This window comes from Monodelphis domestica, chromosome 3, assembly GCF_027887165.1.
Source record: "Monodelphis domestica isolate mMonDom1 chromosome 3, mMonDom1.pri, whole genome shotgun sequence".
Lineage (NCBI taxonomy): Eukaryota > Metazoa > Chordata > Mammalia > Didelphimorphia > Didelphidae > Monodelphis > Monodelphis domestica.
The window spans coordinates 445,065,845-445,088,384 of record NC_077229.1 but is presented as its reverse complement, the minus strand read 5'-3'; the positions used below and the strand labels follow the sequence as shown (position 1 = coordinate 445,088,384).

The 22,540-nt window shown below is 38.3% G+C and overlaps 1 protein-coding gene and 1 long non-coding RNA gene across 5 annotated transcripts in view; one reads left to right on the top strand and one right to left on the bottom strand.

The window, feature by feature from the left end:
* The window catches only part of EGFLAM (EGF like, fibronectin type III and laminin G domains), a 266,219-nt gene extending 265,989 nt beyond the window's left edge, over positions 1-230 (bottom strand). For all 4 annotated transcript variants that reach the window (XM_007487435.3, XM_007487436.3, XM_007487437.3 and 1 more), the window contains exon 1: positions 98-230. In XM_007487435.3, coding sequence (XP_007487497.2) covers positions 98-212 — 115 coding nt within the window. In that variant the 5' untranslated portion in view covers positions 213-230. The remainder of the gene's footprint in view (positions 1-97) is intronic.
* LOC103104660 (uncharacterized) lies at positions 116-22,537 on the top strand. Its single transcript, XR_008917861.1, has 3 exons — positions 116-249; positions 11,180-11,300; positions 21,908-22,537. It is a non-coding gene; the product is annotated as an uncharacterized LOC103104660 (long non-coding RNA).
* The last annotated feature ends 3 nt before the right edge of the window (positions 22,538-22,540 follow it).

Below are 22,540 nucleotides of genomic sequence, written 5' to 3'. Positions count from 1 at the left end.
ACCAAAGTCCGATCTAGACTGGGGGAATTGTGGGCGGGGGGTAGGGGGGAACTGAGGGGCGAGGGCTGCATTGGGCAGGCAGCCCGGCGCTCTTTACCTTCCTTTCGAAGTGCAGCCCTAGAGGAAGCCGCGTCGGGTCCAAAGCCAAAAACCAAGAGGAGCAGGGACAGGAGGTGGGAGCCTCCTCGGCGGGATCCGCTGGCTAAATCCATCTGTCCTGAATCGCCCGCAAAGTTTCACAAGTCTGGGGTGAGGACAGGAAAAAGTCGCTCCGGGACTTGGGTGAGATAGCTTCGGGGGGAGGGGGTCGCCGAGCTGAACTGAAGGGCAGCAACCAGGGTTCAGGAAGAGGCCACTGATCGGAGAGTAGTAGCTTGTCCGTGTTTAAGTCAGCTGGCGGGACTGTAGCCCGCACCCAGCAGCAGCCTGGCTCGCTCTTGCTGTAAGGGGGGTAGGGTGGGGTAGGGGTGGGAGGCTGGGAGGGGGGAGCGGGAGGAAAGAAGGCAGACAGACAGGAGGATGGACTGGGAAGCGCGAGGCTCAGACTGGCCCTTTGATGAGATTACACTCAAGTCTGATTCAGACGGGCAGATTTCTCCTGCACTCACTCTGGGAAAGTAGACACTCCCCCCACCCCTTCACCACGACACACACCGCAGGACTCAGCTCCCCACTTCAGCAAACTACCTGCCTCCCTTATCTATGCTGTAGACCCCCAGCCCCTAGATGAGCCGGGGGTTGGGGAAGGGATGGTTCGGAGAGGACGATATATGTATGAATCCTTCCTGGAAGCTCCGGCCATCTCACTGACCAGGTCCTGACACGGAAACCTCCCCTACCTTTTTGTATCTCCTCTTCCCCATCCCCCAGACATCTCAGTTCTTTCCTCCTATTCCCTTCCTCCCCGAGATATTTCTGGGTGAAGAGGGGTCGGCTTCCAAGACCAGGTGGATAGTGTTGGAGGCGGGGGTGGGGAAGCACTTGGATGGAAAGCTAAGGCCCTCGGGGTGGGGGCTGCCAGGTTAAGAAGATAAATAGGATTTAACAAACCCAGATGGACTACTGAATCCTCTCTAGCCACTCAGACTAAGATAGTAGGGCCTGGATTAAACTGGGGAGGAAGGGCGGAGATCCGGGAACTAGGTCCGCTGCCTTCCTCACAATTTGAATCTCCCTGGTGGGATTGGAGGGAGTAGGGGAGGAATGGATGTAAAACTCCAGATTAAGTTCCTAGTCTCAGAAATGGGGCATGTTTAAGGCTGTCCATCAGAGACTGCGCGGAGGCTGGGGGCGGGGGCGGAGCGGGGTGGAGCGGGTGGAGAAACCGGGACTGGAGAGGAAAGATATACACATGAATGGCCTTGGTCCTAGGATCTGACCCGGATGGTTCCTAAAGTCTGGTATCAGGAACTTAAGCAATTTGACTCAGCTCCTCCCTGGGAGCCAGTGTCCACTGTACTACGGTATTGTCTGGTCCCCTGCTACCAAGGGGTTGTCTCCTAGCAGAGTGAGCCCTAAGAAATTACCCAGACTTAAGTTTTAAAGCAGCAAGAGAAAGCTCTTTGTTTTAAGTCACCCTTTCCTCTAAAATTCTGTCATCTCCTATGTAAGAAGAGCCATGTTCAGCTATATAAACAGCAGTAGATACAGAATATTCGCAGACTCTTGGGAACAAATTCACAAAAATGGCCACAATGGATAAAACACAGTATTCATTCATGTAGTACTCTTTCTTACTCTGAGAGGAAGGTGAATGAATGAAATGTGCAGTGAAAAATGCAGTTTGTTCTCCCTGGCATCAAATTTTGGGGGGGGTTTAACTCTGATTTAGTCATTATAGGAGCCTCAACTGGGTTTTGTTTTGGGGGGGGTTGTGGGAGAGGGGGACTTGGAGGGAGTTAGGGAGACTAATAAGTAAGATTTAGAAGAATTTAATATTTTGATTCATTGCTAACCAGATAACTGGCAACATTTTCTCTTCCCCTTCCTAGCCACCTCCCACCCCCAATTTGTAGAGCCAGACATGGGAGGAATTTATAGATGTGCAGTGAATAAATCCAAAAATCTGATTCAATTCCATGGTATACAGTATATGAGTCCTCACGCTGTTATCCTCAATCTTTTCCAGATTCAGAGAATTGGGGAAAATAATACCATAAATATCTTTTGCTAAAGACCAAAAGCCAAGAATTATTGCTAGACCCTTGAATTGTCATTATTTACAAATCTAAAAATAACCTATAAATATAAAGGTATTTTACAATCACTATAACTTAAAGATTTCCCCATAAGATATTTTTCCATTTTTATCAGTAACCACAACACATATAGGGACAAATCTAAATGGTTTAGAGAACCCTAGATCTAGAATCTAAAGTACTAAACTGGAATCCCAGCTGTCACACTTTCTGACTTTGTATGACCTTGGACAAATAGTTGAATCTTGTAGGGCATCAGTTTCTTTGTCTATAAAATGAACATAACACTTCTCCTACCTGCCTCATAAAATTTTTCTAAGAATTAAATTAGTTATGTAAATAAATAATGTTCTGGCAATACTTGCTTGGTGCCTAATTTATACTTACAGTAGGATTGGTCTTTAGATGAAGAAACAGAAAAACCAAAAGGACCCAATATCTTAACCTTTTATGTGTTATGAAATTCTTTGGATATCTGGTGAAACCTATGGGCTCCTTCTCATAGTGATATTTTTAAATGCAAAATATAAAATACATAGACTTACAAAGGAAACCACATATGATAATAACTAACATGTATATAGTTCACTTTACAATGATCTCACTTGATCCTCAAAACAATTTTGAGAGATAAGTTACTATTAGTATCTGCATTGTATAGTTGAGTAAACTGAGGTTAAATGATTTGCCCAAGTTCACAAGCTAATAAGTATATGAGGTTGGATTCAAATTCAGGTCTTCATGGCTCCAAACCTAGCCCTCTATCCACTCCAAAAACTTGAAAAAGTTAATTAATGACCCCTCTATCCTGTTCCTTCTACCACTGCCACCAGCCTTTCCTCCAAGTTAAGAACCTGTAGGCTATAAATTGTTTTGCAGTCAGGAACAATCCTATATACATGAGTTATTATTGATATTTTCAGGATCATATGATAAATTAGACTTAAGCCTGGTGGAATCTTGCTCTCTAGGTTTTCTTGTCTTTCAGGCTTTCTACCAATGGTCAGGAAAAAGACACTGCAGAGAGCAAAGAGGCATTGGAGTCTTTATAGAGCAGATGACCCAGTTGGCCTGAGGGTCAGACTCAATTAATAAGGTCTCCTGTAGGATAGCAATCTGCCTCACTTTTTTCTATACTGAGGAAGGGAACTCTGACCTTTATTCCACAGAATGGATTTTATGGGCCTTTGGAGGACAGGAAGGTCAAAGTCAGCAAACATAAAAATGTTCAATAAGTCTCTAAATGACTTATAAAAGGAAAAATGCAGTGTTCATTGGAGAATTTCCCAGGCAAAGTCAAAATCCTCCATTCATTTTCATTTAAAATTTACAAAGAAATCCCCTGCCATCAAAATACTCCAGTTGACTCCCTTGTCCTGCTGACCTGAGTAGGATAAAGAAAGAAAAGGAGAAAAGAAGGAAATGATTATTTTTTTTGACATTAGCAAATCACTCACTTCTCTAGGCTACACTTGCCTCATTTGTATAATGACAGAGTTGAATAAAATGTCCCTCTTTATTTTGAAGTTCTCTGATGCTCTTATCACAAATCACATTGTTAGAGTTACCTATATTTGTGTCTTCTACTAGACTGTAAGCTTCAAGAGGATAGGGAAATGTCTTCTAACCTTCCTATCTCTTCTCTGGAACCTGGCACAGCACTCCGAATATAGTGAGTACCTAGTAAATATTTATTTTAAAAAGGAATAACTCAATGAGTAAGCACTCAATGAACTAATATGCAAATAATATAATATGATAATATGGTACTAATAATAATTCAATGAAGACAGGGTTCTCAGAATAGATTATTTCTAAGTAGTATTAATTACTGGCCAAAGATTTAAATATAAACTGTCTAACCTACTGGTTTTCAATTTGTTTTTGTTTTTGTTGTTGTTGTTGTTTTTGTTTTTTTTTCCAGGAAGACACCCACCCTACCTCAGTACCATTTTGAAGCATTTTTCAAGTATCCCTCCTGGGGCTTTACCAATAAATACATAGCAAATAAATCAGACAGATAGATAGATAGACAGATATAGATATAGATAGACAGATATAGATATAGATATAGATAAGTAACTGTAGCTTCACTGCTACAAAAGAAGTGGCAAAAGGCCTGTTATGAGCAGAACTGTGTTCCCTTCCAAATGTTTAATTGTGCTCATTTTAAAGAAGGGACCAAATCTCTTTCCCTGATCACAGCCTGAAAAAAAAAAGGTTTCTTCTCTATGTATGGCAAGCCCTAAGCATAAGCAGAGTATCTGGCATGACTTAAGGGACACTGCAGAGATCATCTGACCAAAATCTTTGACCCACTGTCATTCTGCTGTTGCTGAAACAGTCATAATTAGAATCTCTCTTTCAATTAAGGCATTGTTTTTAAAAGGTACCTATTAAAATTTACATATTTTACCTGAGAAGTCATGGAGGATCAAAATGCTTATCAGAACAGATTGTCAGGGATGTGTGGAGTGGGGTGTGGGGAGCAATTCGAAAATCCAGAAGTGGACAGTTAGGCGGCTCAGTGGATTGAGAGGCAGGCCTATAGATGGGAGAGCTCAGGTTCAAATTTGGCCACAGATTCTTCCTAACTGTGTGACCATGGGCAAGTCATTTAGCCCCATTTGTCCAGTCCTTAGCACTCTTCTGCTTTGGAACTGCTACTTAGTGTCTATTCTAAGACAGAAGATAAGGGTTAAAAATAAAGGAATGAATCAATTTTTAACAAGTAAGAAATACCATATGCCAAGGACTAGGTGGGGATGAAGACACAAAGGCAAAAATGAAAAAGTTCTGGCCCTCAAGAAGCTTGTTTTCTCTCTGGAGGAAATAACATTTTCATATATAAATAGATACAAAATATACAGAAATAAATGTAAGATAATTTCATGCAGGGTAGGGCATGTGGAGGGACTAGAAGCTAATGGCATCTGGAAAGGGTTTATGTAGAAGCTTAAGTACTTGAGTTTACCTTTGAAGAAGGCTAGGTATTCTGAGAGGGGTCAGTTAGGATGAAGAGCATTCATGGAAAGAGGGACCAAGCTATGCAAAGACTCAGAAACAGGGGATGGAACGTTAAGTGTGAGTTATAGCAAGGAAGGTGGTCTGGTTGGGTTATAGAGTGCACAAAAGGGGTGCAATAGAGATGAAAAAGTAGGACTGAGCCAAATGGTGGAGAGCTTTAAATGCCAACCAGATGAGCATGTTTCTGATCTTAGAAGAGAGAGGGAGTCACTGAAGCTTCTTGGACAAAGGAACAGTATATTTTTAAGAATACAGTTTTGATAATTTTGTGAAGAGTATAGTTTACAGAAGGAAAAGACTTGTGTAAGTGAGAACAATTAGGAGGCTATTGTAATAGTTGAAGCCAGATGTGTTGGTGATCTGACCTATCAATCAATAATCAGTCAAACCAATAAATATTTATTAAGCATGTACTGTATGTCTGGCACAGTGCTATGTGCAGTTTAATTGTATGATAAGAGAAAAAAGGATATATTTGGAGGATATTGTAGAGGCAGAATCAATGACATGGCAACTTATTGTATCTAGGAGATAAAGGAGACTGATTAAAGAGTAAAAGATTATGGTTATAATTCAGATTATGAATCTGGGTAATTAGAAAGATTCTATGTGTCATATAGTCCTGCCCAAGCCTCTGTGACCCCATTTGGGGTTTTCTTGGCAAAGATACTTGAGTGGTTTGTCATTTTCTTCTCCAGCTCATTTGACAGATAAGGAAATCGAGGCAAATGGATTAAGTGATTTAAGCCTCAGTCAAACAACTAGTAAGTATCTAAGGCCACATTTGAACTCAGGAAGATGAGAACTAGGTGGCACAGTGGATAGAGCACTGGGCTTTTGAAGCTCTAATAAGTGAGCACTTCCCCTTATCTTCCTGAGGACCCAGCCTCCATGTCTACCCCTTCCTGTTGACTCCTTTCCATATCCCTGCAGTGGGTATACTTTCCCCACCTCACTACCTCTTCCAATGCTCATTATACATTGCCTTTCACCATTAGAATGTAAGCTCCTTGAGGGCAACTTTGGATTATATTTGTCTTTACTCTATTTACACTTTACCAGACATAGGATAAAACCACTGATCTGTCTATACACTGTGTTTCTATCTCTAAAATCTCCATGTATAATTATCATTCTATCTTATATATCCACCTACATCTAAAATAAAATTCTATCTATCATCTAGCCTATTTCTGTCTATGCAGTTATCTAAACAAAAAGACTTATTTCACCCGTGGAAATCTTTTATTATTCCCATAGTTACTATATATATATATATATATATATATATATATGTGTGTATATACATACATATATATGTTGAATATATATGTTATAGGAAAACTTTGGTCAGTTTTGCTAAATCCTCCAAACTTTTTGCTGAGATGTTAATATTGAGTGCATATGTGGGAGCTGAGGGGACTATTAGTGTCCATTAGGGAAACTTAGACACAAGTCATAGCTGTATTTTCTTTTGGGGATATCCACAGAGTACAGATATGGACACTTCAGCAGGGGTGGGGGGTAGCAGTCAAAAAGAAACTAAAACCCTTTGAGGTTAGGCATCTAGGATATGTATGGGCTCTAAGTTCCTAGGTCACAAGTGAAAAATATTTTGTATTTACTTAAATATGTAGCCTCGGAAATATGTGTAAATATGTTGTCTCCTCCCTACTTGTAGAATTTAAGCTTCTTGAGCAAGATATCACTGTTTCTCTCTCCTCTCCTTTCCCCTCCCTATCTCTCTCTGTGTCATCTCTCTGTCACTCTCCTCTCTGTCTCTCTCTGTCTCTCTGTCAGTGTCTCCATCTTTCTCTGTCAGTGCCTCTATCTTTCTCTGTCTCTCTTTCCTCTACCCCCATCATTATCCCTGGAACATATTTTGATTGGTGCCTAATGCTTGTTGAATTGGACTACAGAAACAAGCCTTCAGTTCAACAAGTGACTCATTCAGTCATCTGTAAAATGAGAGTATTGAACAATATAATCTTTAAGACCCAAGTTCTAACATTCTATGTTCAGGAAAATCTCATGTCATATATCATCTTCTGAGGAAAATTGTGAGCTTGTTAAGATGGCAATCTTTTGTAAAATAAAAGGAGAGGAGAGGAAAGGAGGCAAAGAGAGGAATGAGAAGAGGAGAGGGAAAGGGAGAAGTAGAGGGAAGAAAAAGGGAAGAGAAGAGAAGAGAAGAGAAGAGAAGAGAAGAGAAGAGAAGAGAAGAGAAGAGAAGAGAAGAGAAGAGAAGAGAAGAGAAGAGAAGAGAAGAGAAGAGAAGAGAAGAGAAGAGAAGAGAAGAGAAGAGAAGAGAAGAGAAGAGAAACTCAACTTTAATTTGCTTTCCAATAGAGCAGGAAAAACTTTCTTTTGAGTTTCCAGTCAGATCATGTCCATTCCCAAATGTATGATTAACAAGAGAAGGAACAGGTGGAGGGGGATGGATGAGTGAGACAAAAGGGGAAAAGAAGATTGTTTCTCTCCTATATTATTTATTGAAGACTGAGAGCATAGTCCTGGTGGTGTGAGACAGAAAAAGGCTAAGTCTCCAACCCCATGGAGTTTAGGATCCAATTAAGATGGAGAAATCAAGCACTAAATACAATACTACTGTTACCCAGAGAGTATTTGGGGAAGTGTGAGAGATTGCTAAATTTTCTTTCTTTTTTCCCAGTTGACTTTCTAAGGGAGCGGGAGGGGGAGTGTGGAAAGGCAGAACAGTAGCTAGAGGCTAGAAACAGTGGCTATTTCTGAAGGTTTAAAAGGTGATAGTTCAACATACTAGGAGCTCTAGGGCTTTGCCAAGTAAGAAAAATGGTGGAGTGAAAGGTGTGAAGAAGGTAAAAGGGAGCTATTAACAAGTGTGAAGGGAAAAGATTAATTGTTGCTAGCTATTGAGTGGGTGGGTGGAAGTAGAATGAGAACCAAAAAAAAAAAAAAAAAGCAGAGGTATAGCCAAGAAACAATTGGACCCTAATGGCAAAACTTTTAAAGACCTGTCCCCCAACCCCAGAGATCAGATGTTATACTCTGCCCACACACATAGGGGAGAGAGAAAGGGATCCCATTGGGCTACTGGGCAGAGGGGCAAGTGAAGTGAGGAATACCCTCAGTGAGTATAGAGAGGGGAAAGGGAGTAGCCCAAGTGCTCTGCTCCCCTCCAGCTCTGCTGCCTATGAGCTCCTCACCTTGCCTTTGGGCTACTGGGCAGAGGGTGGGGGTATGAAAAAATGTCATCAGACAAGGTAGAGAGGGGAAGGGGAGCAGCTCTGCCTGAGTCCCTCTGCCTTGTTAGTAATGAACTCTGGGGGAGGGGAGGGTGGCCACATACCCACAGAGTGTTCTGCATGCTATCTTTGGCACCCATGCCATACATTCACTGTGATTGGCCTATCCCTTGCCTTTCTGCCTTAGAATTGATAGAACAGAAGGTAAGGGTTTAGAGAAAGAAAAAAAAAAGTATTAATTGGCCAACTGGCCTTGCAGTAGCACAGAATCTGCTCCAATCCAAGAATCTTAGTTCAATTCTAGTTTACTTTGTTTTCCCTTTCACTGTTCCCCTTTGAATGCACACTTGATGATAGATCTACTTCTAGTAGGAATGATCTTTAGATGAAGAGGTAGGAATTCTAGAAGCAGAAGTCAGGTTTTTTTCTCTTTTTTCCTTCATCATGGTCCCTAAGGACCTCTTCTCAAAATAATGCTTTTAAATCACCAAAGGAAATCTTATATTTTCAATCAGAGATTAATGAAAATAAAGATGTAATTTTCCCCCAGCCAATTTTGTAGACCTCCCAAAATCTAAACCTGGACCTCTGATTAAGAACCTGTACTTTATAGGAATTTCTAGCATGGTGAATGAACTTGGAGTCCAAGAAAATTCAGGAAAAGACAGGAACTCCCACAGCTAACATTGGTGAATACAAAAATCTCTGACCTTTTATGGTCACAACTAGGTCATTATGAAGGTGTGTGGAATCAGCATGTGGGCTAGTAAGGAGCAGCCTGCCACCACTATTGCTGCCCTGAGTATCCTCTCCCTTATCTTAACTATGGAACCCTTCTGCTTCTGAGATTGTCTGTTACCGCTACCCATTCAAATTCCCCAAGCTCCAAAAAGTGGGGCAAAACAAGGGGAGCTGATAGAGGAAGGCTGGAGAATTCAGGTTCACTAAAAGTCTGAAGCTCTATGTCTTGGAGGACCTTTTCCTATTTTTAAAAATATTACTGAGAGTTCATTTTGCCTTTTATTAATAATACATGAATGTGACTAGGTAGTAATTTGATTTTCCTTTTACAATAGTTTTCTCCCCCTGCCCCAAGTTTTTGACCAATTATACATAACTTTGTTCAGGATTAAATGTGACATGATTAATGTTTTGCCAAGTTCTCCCCATTCATCTAAGGCAGCAGCTCTCCTTACAAGATAATACTGGAAAATTTCAGAGGCTAATAAGAGGGAAACAAAATCATTTTCCCGCCTTTACTGTTGTTTGCCAAAGTGGCAGAGTTCAGCCCTTTTAGTTATGTTTTCATAATTACCACTCACATTGCAGGCTTCAGGGTTTTAAGACATTTCTCTGGAGGAATTCTAAAGCTGAGAAAGTGGTTTTGCTACTTAGGGATGCCAAACTTGCCCACCTCTGGGAAGTCGGGTTTTGGAGTCGGCCTTGAGAGAAAGGGCAAATAAATGAAGAGCAGGCTGCAAGGAAATCTGACCCTGAGCAAAATTGGGAAGTGGGCAAAGTTTGTTTTGTGTCCCTTAGCCTCCCTTTTCTGTATCTTTTTCCTGACTCTGTTTCCCCCTCTAACTTTGTCATTCAGTTTGGTTCCATCTACCAACTCCCAAGCAACACTTGGTCTTGAGAAATGCTCCCCAACATCTTCCCTTCATGGTATGGTGGAAGAGGATGGAAGTCCTGGATTTGAGTACCTCTTCCAGAGTTTATTTACTATAGTCAATTAACTTTTCTGAGCCTGTTTCATCAACTGTTAAATGGGGATCATAATATCTATACAGTTATGTGTGAGTGGATAGGAGTGGTACTTCTCAGATCAATTCAAGGAAATCACATCAACCCCAATCTCCCTCTACTATTGGATCATACATATCTTTATTAATTATCTCTCTCCAAGTTTAAAAGCAGTATCTTGGGTATGGACTAGAATAATCTCAATAAATGAGTAGAAAACTATTTCTCTAATGGGCTCAATCCTTCCTTGGGACTCAGAAATCTCTTAGGGGCTATCCTTCCTTCTCTAAAAATGAACTTATAGAGTTAAACAAAATCATTATCAATGACCTTATAATTTACTAGCAATATCAGCCTTCATTTGAACACAAAGCTATGAAAAAAATCATCATCATCATACAAGATATGTGGGGCTAGACAAGGAGGTAGGTAAGTCAAGTAGTGAAAGCAAAGAAATACTAATGAAGAATCTATGTGCTCCATTGGATCCATATCTCAAAACACGAAGGGCAAGTCTCCCAGCATTATGAGTAAATATCTTGTGGAGGATTTATAGAGGGACATGTATATGAGTTACATAGGGCAAAAAGGATCTGCACTGTGCCAATATTGGTGAGAAGTAACAAATACTAATAAAGCAAAATTTATCCTAGTTTGTAGCCAACAACATATTCTGTGAGGGTCTGAAATGACAATGATATAATGATGATTCCCCTAAATTAAGAGTATAAATTATTAGCAAATTTTCCTTCTCTATTGACCCTTTTCCATATCAGAGAAAAAAGGTCTAACTAGTATAGACCCAGATCCCAGTTTTTCAACCTTTAGGAGAAACAGCATAATTAGGGTGACATTTCCTAGTTTTCTGCTCCTCATTCTTCACTCCTTATTAAGTAATTTAGAAAATGCCTTCACTTTACTGGTGCTATGTAAAATAATAAATAAGCAACCTCTTATCAATGTCATACTGTCTCTTTGTCTCAGATGATAACTATCTGAGCCCTGAAAGGCTTGGAGCCTTCATCTGGAATATGGAGTCCTTTTTCTGTGTGCTGCCAACTGAGAACATGGAAGATGAAGACTGAAGCTGTTATTCCTCTTCCTTGTAAGTAGTAAGAAAGTTTGTTCAAGTCATCCCTGTGTAGTCTGACACTTTTTATCTGAGCTCCTCTTCACTCCAATGATAACCATATTTCTATTGCTTTAAACTTACTGTTTTCACACATTTTGTTTCACTTGATCTATACAACATTTTTAGTAAAGCAACCATCATCCTCATCTTGCATATGAAGAAAGCTTTAACAATCTAGTGGAAAATTAAACATTTTCAACTATAAGGCCAGCTCCTTGGGCATCACATAAAATCTTTGCTCCTTCCTTGAGTATATATAGCTATGATGCCAAATGATCTTTGGTCAAGGCCTCTGTACCTACCTTAGTCTTCCCTGGCCAGGAGCACATACTAAACATGTACAAACATCCCTTCCATATCACAGGGGTTAAGGACACGGCACCCCTATGATCTGGAAAATCCACAGAAAATTTGTTGGTCTTCCCTTCATACTGGAGTAGAAGTCGGAAATTCTTTTTTGTCTTTTATAGGGTGCTTCCAGTATGTTATTGTAAATTTGGGTTAAGTATTTGGTCATAGGCTATATGTAGGTCAATGTTAACATTTCCAGTCTTTGTGTGTCCTCTGCTGGTTCTTACATTCTTTTCACAAACTTTAACTTCTGACTTATTTTAACTTCAGAAAAGAAATTATGTGTATTTGTGGTATTAAAAGACAAAATATATTGCTGTTATACAATACTATACATATATTTTATGTAATACATATATTGTACACACATACAAGCAACAACACTCTACATATATATTATACAATACTATGCATATATTTCTGAGTTTCTAAAATTTTTCTGTCATCTGCTGGCCTTTGTGTGTTGCCTGAGGCTTCCACAGAACTTCTCCCAAATTCCAACTCTCTTGTGCTGATCAGTGATATAGGGAAACTTCAATGGGAAAAGTCTCCAGGTGGAAGGGATACCTTGTATTTATCTCAGGCAAACAGACTTAATACTTATCAGAATGTCAATGAATTGTTGCTAGCCCACATTGGCAACTTTCTTCCTTATAGGATCTTTGAAATTCTCAGTTCTGACTCACTTTCAAAGCCAGGAATTCTAGTTTCTACATGGGATGATGAGTTTTGCTGTCACTTAGCCTTCTGCTGGCAAATACAACTGGTTTCTGGTTTATCTCTCGGTACTAACCTACTCTTAAACCCTCTAATTTGGATTCTGTATCCAGGACAAAAGGCTTGTTTGGTTCTGCATGATCCTGTGGGCAAAGCAATCTACCCAGTCTTTGAAGTCTTGTTCACATCTGCCTCTACACTGGCCTCCAATGGGCTTCCTGAGTTTTTAAGACAAATCGATCTTTTCTGTTCTCTTCATTTAATTATGAGTGAGGTCATTCAGTGATTTAGCAGCAGAACCCTCATTCTTAGCAAACTTGGAATAATAACAGACAAATTCTAGGAAAGTGCTTAGATCCTGAAGATTCTGAGGACGTGACCTTGTCAGGAGAACTTTCATCTTCTCTGGACTGTGGTGCTTATACCTCAGTGAGATATTAAATCAACAAAATTTATACTTGACAAAGAGTCTGCAAGATTATAAGTTATGCACTGAAAGCTTTGGACCCTTTTTTACTTGCCAAATCAACAACTTCATCTGCCTTTCCTCATGTTTTTCCAAGTTCCCCCCATGCATGATAATGTTACCAAAACTTGCATGTATTTTATCTCTCTGACTATGTTACTCGTAAGTCTTTGGCAGCTGACCCTGAGGTGGCTTGGGGTAAATGCTCAAATGGGTAAGATTCATTTGGGAAGATGAAAAACATCTTCTCCTTGTGTTTCTCCACCATAGGGATCTGATGAAATAGCCACTGCATAAATGTAATGCTGAAAACCACTGACTGACTACGTAACAGGCAGTCCAAAGCATGTTAAACCCTTGACAAGTCATGCTGGTTCATTTTAGTTCTTTTATTTTAGTTCGTATTTATATCTTTACATTCTTCTCTAATGCTAGTACTATACTCTAGCTGAGGTATATAGTCTCCTGGATTCTGTAATGATGCTATTGGTAAAAGGAGTTTTGAGGTAGTTTGTGAAGTAATTACTCCATCACAAATGAAATCATTTTCCTTGATTGTCCAGGAGTCAGTGAGCTTCTTGGGCAAGTAACATATCACACCCCACCCACCTCCTCCATATTTTAAAAACACACTTGTCCTCTGGCTGAATTTTTGCCTCAACCAAATCCTTTTACTCTTTAAGTACTCTATAAAGACTCACCAAAATCAACTTATGAGGTTTAAACATCCATGTTTGAATTAATTGATTTTCACTATCTTCACTTGCCTCTCTTCTCCTGTAGATCTCTGCACAAGCTGCATAGATGGTGGAATTGTGTACTGGGTCTCATCTTTTCTGCATTATCTAGCTAGATCCTGGAACAAACTGGAACTGATTCTAATCAGTGCTGATATGTTAATGATATTCCCTGGATCCATACATATCATAGTTAAGGTGTTCATTTCTCTCCCGGCGCCATGAAGATTTAGTCGTCTTGAAGCTCTATCATTTAACATTTCTTTTTTAAATTCAAAGGAATATTATTTTCCCAATTACATGTAATAATTTTCAAAATACATTTTTCAAAATTTCATTTATCATTTTAAAGAAGATGAACAGTGTCAGCCTACACAGAGATAACATTAACAAACTTTGATGCTACTCATGAGTTACTCTTTATTTAACTCCAGGCACACACTGATATAACCCAGTAAGGAATAGTATCTGTCACATAGTCTTCCAAGGTCAAACTCTTCTGAAGGCAATGACAGAATCTTTCTCCAATATGTCTTAGAAAATGACTGGAAAATGATGGTCACTTTTGTTGTACTCTCCAAGACACTAGTCAATTCCAAATCCTTAATCATACCCATCACTTCTTTATGGGGTCTTTTGAGTCCAAATGGCAAATAAAATGACCAGCGTCAATCTACTCCATGGAAACAAGATCCTTGTCTCTACTGACTGCTTACCAGCATTGCTGGCCTTTTCATATGCAAACAAGCTGCTCATCATCTCATTTACTTTATTTACAAGGCACAAATGAGTATAGGGAAACATGAAGTAGACTGACTTTACTAGATGGAGATACAGTCTGAATAAGATGTACCCTTTCTCTCACACAGAAATAGTCCTGTCCAACGCATACACATATAGTAGTATCATAGTCTAGACAATAGGCATTCTTTGGCCACTAAGTTTTTCCTCTGTGGATAGTTAGACTAAATTCTTTTGAGTGAACATGAATCTCATTTGGGAGGTTTTACATTGTCCTGTGGTTTGATGTAATCAGAACAATCTGAATTGGGGCAAAGTCATGTCTGAGAACAAGTTAATGTTAAGCAGGCAAAAAAAAAAAAAACAAAAACAAAACAGGAAGGAAATTAGTCATTGAGGCATTTCTGGGGGCAGTTGGATTAGGTGAATTTTTGGCCTATTTTCAGAAAAATGAATAAACTTATACCCCTTTTAGTATTTATTCATATTTATCCAGTAGCCCTTAACATTATTAACTCTTCAACATACCAAATGCCCCAGAATTTCAACATTTTCATGACTGTCACAAACAAAGTTTGTTCTTATTTCCATCCTAGACAACCTTAAGTGTACCAATTCATTCATACGTAACACAGACTATCTCTGGAATTTCTAATAAAATGTACTCTGTCTGGATTACCCAGAACTATACTTTTTCATAATTCCTGCTCAATTTAGCCATCAGCTCCAGTGACCTCTGTCGATAGGGTCCTGGATTTTGAGTTGTGAGGAAACTTAAGAGGGGCAGCTAGATGGTTCAGTGGATAAAGAGCCAGGCCTAAAGATGGGAAGTCCTGGTTTAAAATGTCAGACCTTCAGGCCTCAGACACTTCCTAACTGTGGGATCCTGGACAGGTCACTAAACCACAATTGCCTAGCCCTTACCACTCTTCTGCATTGACACCAATACTTGGAATTTATTTGCAAATGGATGATAAAGGCTGTTTTTTGTTTTGTTTTATTTTTTGGTTTGTTTGTTTTTTAAGGAAGAAGGCACTTAGAGGGCACTGAATCTAATTCCCTCTGTCATTTTACAAAGATTTTTTATCTCCACATAGTACACACAAACTGCCTTATGCCTAAAATTGCCCTTATATAGACCTACAGGTTTCCTATTCTCTGACCTACCTACATGGTTTTTTTTTTTTAATATTTATTTATTGTAACTGTTTTCTTTTTAAATTTGGAGTTCCAGATTCTCTGCCTCCCTCCAATCCCTCCCCAACCACTGAGAAGGCAATATGATGTGTTAATTATATACGTGAAATCATGAAAAAACATTTCTATATTAGCCCTATCACAAAAAAGCAAAGAAAAAAATTAGAAAAATATACTTTGATTTGTACTCAGAGTTTATTAGTTCTCTCTTTAGAGGATGGATAACATTTTTTTCATCATGAATCCTTTGGAATTGTCTTAGATGATTATATTGACCAGAGTAACCAATTCTTTCACAATTGATCATCATTACAACATTGCTGTTACTGGGCATCATGATCTTTTGGTTCTTCTCACTTCATTTTGCCTTAGTTCATATCAGTGTTGTCATGTTTTTCTCTAAAATCAACTTTTTCTTAAAGTACAATAACATGTCAACACCAGCATATGCCACAATTGTTCAGCCATTCCCCAATTGATAAGCATCCCCTCAGTTTCCAATTTTTGTCACCACAAAAAGTGCTGCTAGAATTAAGAAAATGATGGAGAAAATGTTAATAATGCAGGTTAAACTTAAAAGTATATCATGCCTACATTCTTTTGGGGAGGAGGGGGAGCTGGTTTTTAAACATTTATCAGCATATTCATCCTGAATTCCCTCTTTTTCTTTTTAACCCCTTAACTTCTGTCTTAGCATTTGTATTGTGTTTTGGTTCCAAGGCAGAAGAATGTAACAGCTAAGCAATGGGGGTTGAGACTTGCCCAATGTCACACAGAAAGGAAGGATCTGAGGTCAAATTTTTTTTTTTTAAAACCCTTACCTTCCATCTTGGAGTCAATACTGTGTATTGGCTCCAAGGCAGAAGAGTGGTAAGGGCTAGGCAATGGGGGTCAAGTGACTTGCCCAGGGTCACAAAGCTGGGAAGTGTCTGAGGCCAGATTTGAACCTAGGACCTCCCATCTCTAGGTCTGGCTCTCAATCCACTGAGCTACCCAGCTGCCCCCTGAGGTCAAATTTAAACACAAGATCTTTCATGTTTAGGACTAACTCTCAATGCATTGAACCACCTAGCTACTGCTCCTTATCCTAAACTCTTGAGGTGGGAGCTTCCCAAACATGTACGTTTGACTTTCTACTTTCTTTATATTCTCTTTCTTGGCAATTTCATTTAGTTTTATGTCTTTAACTACATTGTCTATACAAATAATTCTCCAACATATACTTCTAGTCCTGTTTAGAGCTTGGCTCATAGCCTCTAACTATCTTTGGGGCATAGTCACTCGTTTGTTCTATCAGCACTTCAATATCAACATTTCCAAAATTTAGTTCATGATCTTTCCCATTATACCTGTTTCTCCTTGTGATTTCATTTCTGGATGTGGCACCTACTTTCAAACATTTGTAATCTTGAGATTTTCTTGGACTCTTCCTTTTCTCTTCTTTCTTACATCCAATCAGCTTCCATGTCTTAAAGGTTTGATCTCTAGAGGAAATTCCTTTATAGGTTCTTTCTCACTCTGAAATTATATGATTGGATGACTCCATTCTCATCTCAGTGACCTTATACTCCAACATGCATGACCCTGGCCATCAAGACATCATTCCCTCTACTCATTTTACTATCTCATTTGTCCCCAAACTCTCAAATAGTTCTGGAGTGACAAATTCAGTTTACATGACCTTCACTACCAAACTGCACCTATGTCTTTAAGGGAGTGATATAAGGAGAATTTTTTTCTTCCTTCCCTGAAAATGTATAAAGAAAAGGCACAAACACATCAATTCTAGGAACCAGAAGGAGATATTTCCCATTTTCTTTTCTTTCCTCCATTAAAGTCCTACTTTGATGCCTCATCGTGGTACAAAAAAGACATTGGGTGTTTGGTATTAATAGCAATAATAGTCATGATAACAGTTAGCATTTTATAATGCCTAGTATATGCCAAGCACTATATGAAGTGCTTTACAAGTATCATATCATTTGATTCTCACAGAAACCCTAGGTGGTAGAACGTATTATCCTCATTTTACAGTTGAAGAAACTAAGCCAAATAGAAGTTAAGTGACTTACCCAGGGTCGCACATTTAGTAAGTGTCTCAGACGAGATTTGAGTGCAGATCTTCTTGATTCTAGATTTAGCACTTTAAATATTGTGCCATTTAGTTGTCAAAACAAGAGGATTCAAAATCTCGTGACTTTTGCCACAACAGAAACAATATTGTCTTCAAACAATAGTTCAATGACAGAATGAATATGTTTTGCTCAAAGACCAGCTTAACTAAATTTGGCAAGGCTCATCCAATACTTTGTTGTTTTATGATGGATTCTCTTTGGTCATAACAACCATAGAATACCATACATTAAATTATGGCAGGCTTGTAATATGCAACAGTGAAAGGAGTACTCATACCTAAACCAATGAAAATGTTGAAGTATTAAAGGTGTTATCTTGATCATTTATTATTTATTCCTTTTGATACTTTTTATGGGAGGAAACAAATTACAAGTAGAAAATTAGCTTACTTTTTAGATGTTACTTTGTTAATAAGGTGCTTATGCTTACATATTACTTTCTATGAATCTTCCAAAGATCCTGCAAACCAAGTACTATAATATAAGTAAATAGTAGCGGTAGTATAGTATAATTTTAATTGCCATTTAACAGATAATGAAACTGAAGCCAAGGGAAGATAAATGACTTGCTCAAGGTAATATAGCTAAGTACATAACTGATATGGGACTCAGATCTCTGTTATCTGATTCTAGATTCATTGCTTTTCCCGTTCCACATCTGACAATGATTGCATGACCTTCAGCAAATCATTTAATCTCTGTTGGCCTCAGTAGTCTCATCAGTAAAATGGTGATATGTGGAGGGGTCTGGACTAGATGGCACCTCAAGATTGATGATCCTATGTTCTCATCCCCTTCCTTCTCTAGAGAAATTCAAACACTGTAAAGACATTTTTATTCTATGTTCTCAGAGTCTGTCCTCTTGTTTCAGCCTATCAGAGATTTAGAGAAAAAAGAACACGAAACTACTATTATTTCATCCTTTTTTTAAAAACTATGTATTCTATCATTGGGTTGTTACTTGAAGCCCTTCCATCTTGTTAGTATTCATAAGATGACTTCTATGTTCAAGGCAATGGAAAACAAAGATAAAAATATCATAGTACCTGCTCATAAGGAGCTGGCATTCTATAAAGGGAAAAAGAACACATACACAGACAAGTATCTTGGAAAGTAGGGAGAGGCAGAAGTGGACAAAATTTACACAAAGGGCTTCAAGAAGAGAGAATATCTCTCATACTTATTTTCTATATTTGCTTTGTTTCTCCTTCTCCCTCCAATTAGATTGTAAGTTCCTTGAGGTGAGAGCCTTTTGTTATTTTTTTAAATCTTTATAACATGGTGCCTCATCTGTGGTAAACAGTAAATATTTGTTAAATTTTTGAATTGTATATTTTAATATTTCCTTTTTGCTGACTTTTTGTTGACTCAGTACTCTAGTCATATATTCATATCTAATCTTCCCATATTGACTCACATTGACTCACACCTAACAGATTGTTTAAAATGATAAAAAGACAAATGACAAATGTTGGAATGAATATGGGAAAATGGGTACACTAATACACTGTTGGTGGAACTGTGAACTGATCCAACCATTTTGGAGAATAAACAGGAATTATGCTCAAAGAGTTATAAAACTGCATACCTTTTGATCTAGCAATACCAGTATTAGATTTATTTATCAAGGTGATAAAAAAAAAGGAAAGTAACTTACATGTTCTAAAATATTTATAGCCACTCTCTTTGTGGTGGCAAAGAACTGGAAATTGAAGGGATGCCCATCAGTTGGGGAATGGATAAACAGATTGTGGTAGGTGACAGTGATGGAATACTACCACACCAGAAGAAATGATGAGCAGGTTAATTTTGGAAAACATGGAAAGGCTTATATAAAATTATGAAGAGTGAAATGAACAGAACAAAAAGAATATTATAGACGCAAGAGAAAATTTATTTGAAGAATGGCTTGTGTATATCCATCTCCAGAGAAAGAATTGATAAGTAGAAATCAGCAAGACATACTTTTGTATATACATATATCTTTTTGTCAAATGATTTCTCCTTTAATGGAGGAAGTGGAGGAAAGGAGAGGAGTGAACTGTGTATTTTAAAGTAACAAATAAATAAATTTAAATTAAAAAAAAGAACCACTGTAAATTATCACAAGAGTTTCAAGTTCAAAGCAAGAGGGCTGTCCCTTCAACATCACCTAAACATGCATTTTTTGCATGGATATAATTATCACATTAATTTATCTCTAAGGCTCCCAATGTTCCCCCTCCTGTGGTTGCTAGATAACTCAGCTTGCTTCAGATAAATTCACTGTCTTAGAAATAGAGAAAGACTATCATAGAGTTAATTCCAGCCAACAAGAAGCTCAATAAGAAGCGTTGAAAAATCAAGAAAATGTAAAAAAGGTCTTTAAAAGTAGTTTTTCATGGTTGCCCCAACAGAATAATAATACTTCTTTAAAGATAGCAGGTAGTAAGAGCCAATCAATACCCCATTAAGACAGTGACAGCACCAAGATGGGGATTCATGGTGAAGAAATTGTGAAACCTTTTACTTTTCAGTTTTCAGCAAGAAGCATTCTTTTTTATTTAAGCTTAGTAGCCCAAGCTAATATCATGTCTTTGTTTTTAGCTGAAAAGTCCACCTTCAGTCTTTTTCATGATGTGGGTTAGCCGATAACTTTTTATTTTATTTTTTAATAATGTGACTCCAAGCCAAGCCAAGGTTCAACCTAACCAGACTGGAGGCTTGGAGGTAGGCTGCAAATCACTTCTATGTTGTTCCTGTCCTTTCTGTGATAATACAGAATCTTAAATATATTCACTTAAAATATATAGCCATCTGAAAATAGATAGGTTGTAATTGTTTAGTGACCTGAATTCTGAAATATCTTCTAAATTAAGTTCAGCAAAGGTTTTTTTTTCTTAATTATTAGTGCTGAGATGACATGGTATCATAATAATAATAACTAAAATTCACATTGTACTTCAATGTTCTCAGTGTACTTTACTAATATCATTGTGCTTTATCCTCAAAACCACCCTGGGAGGTAGGTGCTATTATTATCCCCATTTTACAGAGGAGAAAACTAAGGTAGACAAGTAAATGACTTCACCAGGATCACACAACTAGGAAGTGTTTGAGGCCAGATTTGAACCTGGGATTTCTCATCTGTAGGCCTGGCTCTCTATCTACTAAGCCACCTAGCGGCCCCTGGACATGAGACCATAGCCAAGTATTTGTATCCTAGGCTAATTAGCTTTTTGTTCTAATGTCACTGCTACTGTAGTAGCATTTACCAGAGGGGTTCACAGCTAGATTAACTGATATTGTTTAATTAATTAATTAGTTGGTTACATTAAAATACCTAGATAACTCTTCCCCTTCCTCCCCTCCCCCATTAGAAAAGGTATTATTTGAGAAAAGGACATACGTATACTTAAAACTATGTCTTGCTTGTTTCTGTTTATCAGTTCTTTCTCTGGAGGTAGACATACACAAGCCATTCTTTAAAAAATATTTCTGCAGCTGAATATAATGTTCTCTTGGTTCTGTTCATTTCATTCTTCCTAGTTTCATGTAGGTCTTTTCATATTTTTCCAAAATGAATCTACTTGTCATTTCTTAAGGCATAGTTGTATTCCATCATAATCATATGCCACAACTTGTTCAGTCATTCTCCTATTGCTGGGCATCCCCTCTATTTCCAGTTCTGTCACCACAAAGAGGACTGCTATAAATATTTTTCTTTTCCTTTTTCCCTGATCACCTTAGGAAATAAACCTAATAGTGACAAAACCTCATTCACAGAACACCTTATGCTTTCCAAGTACTTCCCTCACAACACCTCGGTGAAATCAGTAGTATTTCATCACTATTTTAATTATTTATATTATGTATACTTATTTTTATTTTTATGTTATTTTCCCATTTTATAGATGAGAAAACCAAGGCTAGAGAAGGTTAAGGGGCTCCTCATGTAACTAAGAGATACTTATTGGTCATGGGTAAAGTACACACTTCAAAGATGACACTCACATCTGCTAGTTTCAGACGACTTTCAGTGATGGTGTCCCATTGTCAGACCAGCTAAGCTTTTGTGATATTCATAGTATGGTGTATGGAACAGTATGAGAAAGAATACAAAGAGCTTATATCTCCTTAACTACTATGGCAAAGGTTTTCCCTGTCATCTCTCTTGGTGGTGGTGTGTGTGGTCCTGGCTGCTCTGGTTCTGGGTAGAGTATCAGAAGTTCATTTGATTTATGTATTTTCTTCTAGGTATCTGTGTGTGGTCCACAGCTGGGTCCTGTGCTGCTTCAAAATCAGAGAGAGATAGGACATCTAGGAAAAGCTCTGAGTGGTGGTGGTGCTGTGTCCTATAAATATGGTCTAAGAGGTATTGGATCACCCACAACTGAGCTCTACAGTCTATCTCTAGAGTGGATGTCTACCTTCCACTCTACCTTCACAAAAGCTGCCAGTTGAACTAAAGTAATTGTGTTTTGTTAAATATTTAACAGTTGGCTCTGAAAAAAATTTTTCAAAGCTCAATTTTAAATTTAATCATCATTATTAATGTTTTCTCCATCACATTAAGTCTAGACAATGAACAAAACAATAAATCAAGCCATGATTTATCATGTTTGTCAGTTTCTGAGGTGTCAATTCAACAACTAGTTCTCTCTAGCCAGGATGAACTAGCTCTATCCCACCCCTGAACTCAGATATCCTTTCTATAAGTCCAAGGTTCTTCCCACTCCACAATAAGATTAAGAAAATCTTCTTTGAAACTGATCCCATTTCTGGAGGAGAAGATGCCAAAAGCACAGGGGGAAAAAATCAAATTCTATTAATTCAAAACAAATATGTTGGAGTAAATATTTTTAAACTATCAACTTATATGCCTTCTCT